General features: G+C 47.4%; 1 protein-coding gene across 3 annotated transcripts in view; it reads left to right on the top strand.

Moving 5' to 3' along the window:
• Nucleotides 1-5,451, top strand: part of PMEL (premelanosome protein) — a 9,348-nt gene that overhangs the window by 3,277 nt on the left and 620 nt on the right. The window contains exons 2-10 of one of the 3 annotated variants that reach the window (XM_006859402.1): nucleotides 438-548; nucleotides 699-845; nucleotides 1,877-2,011; nucleotides 2,365-2,526; nucleotides 2,741-3,424; nucleotides 4,084-4,200; nucleotides 4,424-4,508; nucleotides 4,612-4,817; nucleotides 4,915-5,002. In XM_006859402.1, the coding sequence (XP_006859464.1) occupies nucleotides 438-548; nucleotides 699-845; nucleotides 1,877-2,011; nucleotides 2,365-2,526; nucleotides 2,741-3,424; nucleotides 4,084-4,200; nucleotides 4,424-4,508; nucleotides 4,612-4,817; nucleotides 4,915-5,002 (1,735 nt within the window). Of the gene's footprint in view, nucleotides 1-437; nucleotides 549-698; nucleotides 846-1,876; nucleotides 2,012-2,364; nucleotides 2,527-2,740; nucleotides 3,425-4,083; nucleotides 4,201-4,423; nucleotides 4,509-4,611; nucleotides 4,818-4,893; nucleotides 5,003-5,451 lie in introns of all 3 variants that reach the window. The other 2 variants (XM_006859401.1, XM_006859403.1) reach the window with 2 other exon arrangements.

The raw sequence follows: 5,451 nt of genomic DNA, 5'->3' as shown, positions 1-5,451 counted from the left end.
GCCCAGGATCGGACATTGTTTCGTTCTGCTGTGCATGGGGTCGCTATGAGTCAGTTCCGACTCGATGGCACCTGACAACAACAACAACAACAAGTGAGTCAGTGGTTAAGCTGAAAGTCAGCAGTTCCAACCCACCAGCCCTCTGTAAGAGAAAGATGTGGTAATCTGCTTTCATGAAGATTTATAGCTTTGAAAACCCTATTCTACTCTGTCCTATAGGGGGCACTGTGAGATGTAGTCAATTTGATGGCAGCTGGTGGGTTGATGATTCTAGTCTTATTTCTTTCTGCCTAGTACAGTGCCTGGCACATGGTAAGTATTGAGTAAATTAAAATGTACTTTGAAAGTCAGAATGAGTGGAGTGACAAGGGATAGAGTGATCCTCTGAGAGGGGACTGAGTGAGAATCTGGTGGTCTTCATGGTACACTCCTTTTAGGACCCAGAGACCTGAACTGGCCTGGTGTTTCAAGGCAGCTCAGAACCAAAGCCTGGAACCAGAAACTGTATCCAGACTGGACAGAAGTCCAGGGGTCTGACTGCTGGAGAGGTAGGCAGTTGGCAGACCATGGAGGAAGCATTGTGGGAATGGGATGGGAAGCGGAACAATGGAATTGATTATAGCTTGGGAAGGTAGAAGGAGAAAGGTATATGGGGAGGGGCAGGTGAGATTCCCAGCTAATGTAGCTTCCCTACCCAGGTGGCCAGGTGTCCCTGAAGGTCAGTAATGATGGTCCCACTTTGACCGGGGCAAATGCTTCCTTCTCTGTTAACCTGAACTTTCCTGAAAGCCAAAGAGTGCTGCTGGATGGGCAAGTCATCTGGGCCAACAATGCCACTGTCAATGGTGAGTACTTCTCTATTTCAGGTAACCATTTCTAGGGCTCACATTCCCTGGAATCCCTAGGAAGTTCAGGGAATGCCCTCTCCAATTCTTTATTTTTTTCAAATTATATGTGTAATACATATGCATTGTTGTAAAACTAGAAAACAGATAAACCAAAAAGAAAAGAAAGTCATAGCCCTAGGGATAGTAGAATCCAGCAAACATAGAAGCTAGACAGATCTGGATTTAAACTTATTACTAGGATCTGAACCTGGGCTACTTACTCCCTCCCCCCCTTTTTTTTTTTAATCTACTTACCCTTTTTATGCTTCCATTTTCTTATCTGAATAATGGGATTAAAATGTGATAATAAAGTATTTGTCCTAGTATTTGTCCTTACCCACAGTAAAGACACAATAAATGTTTTTATCTCACCAGCTAGAGGAAGGGGAGCTTGGTGGCTCCATATGATAAGCTCTGGTCTGTGAACCACAAGGTCTGTGGTTCAAGCCTAAGCCACTCTGCAGGAGAAAGATGAGGCTTTCTGCTCCTGCAAAGATTTAAAAGCCTCGGAAACCCTATACAGGGTCACTATGAGTCAGAACCTACTTGAAGGCACTTAACAATAACAAGCTAGAGGAAGTCACTCGAAACATTTTGATAGTCTTCTAATTTTTTCTTCACAAAAAGATTTAAAACCTCGGAAACCCTATTCAGGGTTGCTATGAGTAGACACCACCAATTCCACGGCACATGACAACAATAGCAAGTTATATAGGGATGCTTCAAAAAGTTTGTAGGAAAATTCCATCATTTTTCAATTCCATTTTTCCATGAAGTTTTTGAAGCTCCCTCGTATACATATGAATCTTTAATAGTAGTTTCCATTCACCCCACACTACCACTTCAAATGGGTTATATCATAGAGAATGTACTTCTCACTAGGAAATATTCCCTGAGCTTCTTTTTGGACCTCAAGGTGCCATCTTAGGAGTTTTGGTGAATGGAACAGAATGCCATTGTTTGAGGGTGGCTCTGCATCTGCCTCTCAGGGAGCAAGGTATGGGAAGGACAGCCCGTCTATCCCCAGGATCCTGATGATGCCTGCATCTTCCCTGATGGAGGACCCTGCCCATCTGGCCCATGGCCTCAGAGGAGAAGCTTTGTTTATGTCTGGAAGACCTGGGGTGAGGGACTCCCTTCTCTGAATTGTCACTCACGCTCACCTCTTCTTACTTGATCTCCCTTATTTTTGACCTTACCCCAGAACCTCTGTGGTTTCCCCTAATAGCCTTCATTTCCTCCCTAACTCTTTTGTCTCCACTAGTGCCTCTCCCCCAACTCTCTCTCTCTCTCATAGTTCTTTCTGGGGAGTCTTTCCCCAATTACATCACCACATGGAATCCCTCATTTAGGACTCTTCCCTGCCCCCATGTCACAGCCTTCTAAAAGTCTTCTGAAGTAGCCACTCTCAACCTAGTTCCTAACTTCCCTTCTCTAGTGTCCCTTCTCTGATTCTATTTATTTCTGAAAACCTCAGGCCAATACTGGCAAGTTCTGGGGGGCCCAGTGTCTGGGCTGAGCATTGGCACAGACAGGGCTGTGCTGGGCACACATACCATGGAAGTGACTGTCTACCACCACCGAGGGCCCCAGAGTTACGTGCCTCTTGCCCACTCCCACTCATCCTTTACCATCACTGGTAAGAGATAAGGAAAGGGTAAGGGCAGTCTTGGGGCAGGAGAAGATGGGGAGGAAAGGGAAATTGTATAACTTAAAAGGGGCGGGAAGACCTGGGCAGAGGATGTGAGACTTGGAACCAGTGAAGGGCTAGCCTGCTTGTGGTTGCAGGGTGTGGCTGTGAAAGCAGTTGCTGTTCAGACCTGGTTTCTCACCTTTTCTGGCTCCTATCTCAGATCAAGTACCCTTCTCCGTGAGTGTATCCCAGCTGCAGACCTTGGATGTAGGGAACAAGCAATTCCTGAGGAATCAACCTCTGACTTTTGCCCTCCAACTCCATGACCCCAGTGGCTATTTGACTGGAGCTGACCTCTCCTACACCTGGGACTTTGGAGACAGTAGTGGGACCCTGATCTCTCGGACACATGTGGTAACTCACACATACCTGGAAGCTGGCCCAGTCACCGCCCAGGTGGTACTGCAGGCTGCCATTCCTCTCACCTCCTGTGGCTTCTCCCCAGTTCCAGGCACCACAGATAGGCACATACCAACTACACAGGTCCCTGGCACCACAGGTGAGCTAGTGCCTACTTCAAAAGTTGTAGGTACTACACCTGGTCAGGTGCCAACGGCAGAGTCCTCTGGAACTACAACTGTGGAAGTGCCAACCACAGAAGTCATTGGCACTACACCTGGGCAAATGCCAACCTCAGGGGCTATAAGCACGATCCTTGCAGAGTTGCCAACTGCAGAGCTCATAGGTACCACAGCTGCAGAGATGTCATCTGCAGATGCCTCTGAAACCACAGCTACACAGGTAACAACTACAGTGTTGGTGGAGACCACAGCTGCGGAGGTAGCCAGTCCTAAGTCTGAGGGCCCAGATGCTAGCCCATTCATGCCTACAGAAGTTATTACAGGTAAGAGGGCAATGGAAAGGAAGTTTATAGAGGTGGAACATTTGTTACTCTGCCAAAGAGCTGAAAGTCTTAGATGTGACTCAGGTGTTACCCAATCCTCTGCTTAACACTATGTTTCCCTCAGAGCCTTCACTGGCTTTGAAACCCTGAAGTTCCTTTAACTGGCATGGAATAATCTGGAGTTTAGAAAACAAGGTTCTTCCCCTGGGCCATGGGAGAGAGTTTGTTTCTTCCCTACTCCTGAGGGATGTTGGGAATTTCAAGGAACAAACTGTGATCATTTACACAATATTTGTATCTCAACTTCTGTTCCAAGTATGAATGCACAGAAATCTTTCCCAGACTCACACACTATTTTGCTTCCATTTCCCATGCCTGGATTCCCATCCCAAAGCAAGTCAGCTGGAATTGTGGTAGAAACACTCAAGAGGGAAGAAATTCCAGCTCTGAGGCAGTAATTTTCTTTTTTTGGCCCTCAGTTTCCTTATCTATAAAATGAGATTTCCCAGGTAGTCCTGGGATTCCAAATCAATGACTCCTTGATCTGTAACTCTGGCTCTAGGGACTTGAGGGAGGAGGGGAGAAGGGGAATCCTGCTTGGTTTCTGCCTCATAGCAAGTCATCTGTCTTGTGATCTTGCTTTCTCCCTCTTCTGCCAGGTTCCATGAGCCCCCTGTTGGAAGGCACAGCTACCTTAATCCTGGTGAAGCGACAGGTGCCTCTGGATTGCATTCTGTATCGATATGGCTCCTTTTCTCTCACCCTGGACATTGTCCGTGAGTCTTGACTACATTGTGGGTTGAGGGAGGAGATATGTGCAGCCAAGGGCTGGCTAGTGAAGGCATGGCTTTGGGGTAGTTACTTACTTATACAGTAAGAATATCCTCAGTTGAAAACACTGGAATGGGACTGGGGAATCAGTCCTAGGGGGGCCTGTCTATGAGCCTTCGGAGAGGACTGGTGGAAGAGTCCCACCTTTACAATCTTGCAACTCTGCAGAGGGTATTGAGAGTGCTGAGATCCTGCAGGCTGTGCCATCCAGTGAGGGGGATGCCTTTGAGCTGACAGTGTCCTGCCAAGGCGGGTGAGTATCACTGGTCACTCTCGGAATTCCTGAACTGACTGTTGACCTGCCTTTTTGGTGCCCAGTCTTCCTTCCCAGACCCCTGATGTGACACCTCTCCCAGGCTGCCCAAGGAAGCTTGTATGGACATCTCATCACCAGGGTGTCAGCCCCCTGCCCAGAGGCTGTGCCAACCTGTGCCACCCAGCCCAGTCTGCCAGATGGTTCTGCATCAAGTACTGAAAGGAGGCTCAGGGATCTACTGCCTCAATGTATCTTTGGCTGATGCCAACAGCCTGGCAATGGTCAGCACTCAGCTTGTCATGCCTGGTAGGTACAAGAGCTAGGATGAAAAAGAGGTGTAGGCAGAGGCCAACTGGCAGGGAGCAGGTACTGACTAATGCTATGCTTGGGATTCTGCTCACAGGTCAAGAGATAGGCCTTGGCCAGCTTCCCTTGTTTGTGGGCATCTTGTTAGTATTGATGGCTGTCGTGCTTGCATCTTTGATATATAGGTAAGCGATCCACCATTCAGCTGAGACCCTCTTATTCCTTATTACCACCACTCACTTTTTCCTCAATGCCTTATTGCTGCTACTTCCTTTGTGGACACATGATATCCAAGAAAGAACTCAGGCTTGGAAGTTAAGACAGACCATGGGACCTTAGCCGAGTAACTTAACCTCTCTGAGCCTGTTTTCTCCTCTGAAAAATAGAAAAACTAATACCTGCTATGCAGAGTTCTCATAAGGATTGGAGACAATGTGGGTAAAGCACCTGACACTGAAGCTAGAGTAGAATAAATGATGGTGCTGTGACTGTTGTTATCAATAATAAGAGTGGGAGAGGTTGGATCAATTAAGGTTCTCCAGTGGTTACGAATCGGGCTGCGAACCTTAAGGTCAGCGGTTTGAAACTACCAGCTGCTCCACGGGAGAAAGATGAGGCTTTCTACTCCCGTAAA

Source organism: Chrysochloris asiatica, unplaced genomic scaffold (assembly GCF_000296735.1).
Source record: "Chrysochloris asiatica unplaced genomic scaffold, ChrAsi1.0 scaffold00033, whole genome shotgun sequence".
NCBI classification, from domain to species: Eukaryota; Metazoa; Chordata; class Mammalia; order Afrosoricida; family Chrysochloridae; genus Chrysochloris; species Chrysochloris asiatica.
This window is presented reverse-complemented; position numbering and strand designations above follow the sequence as displayed.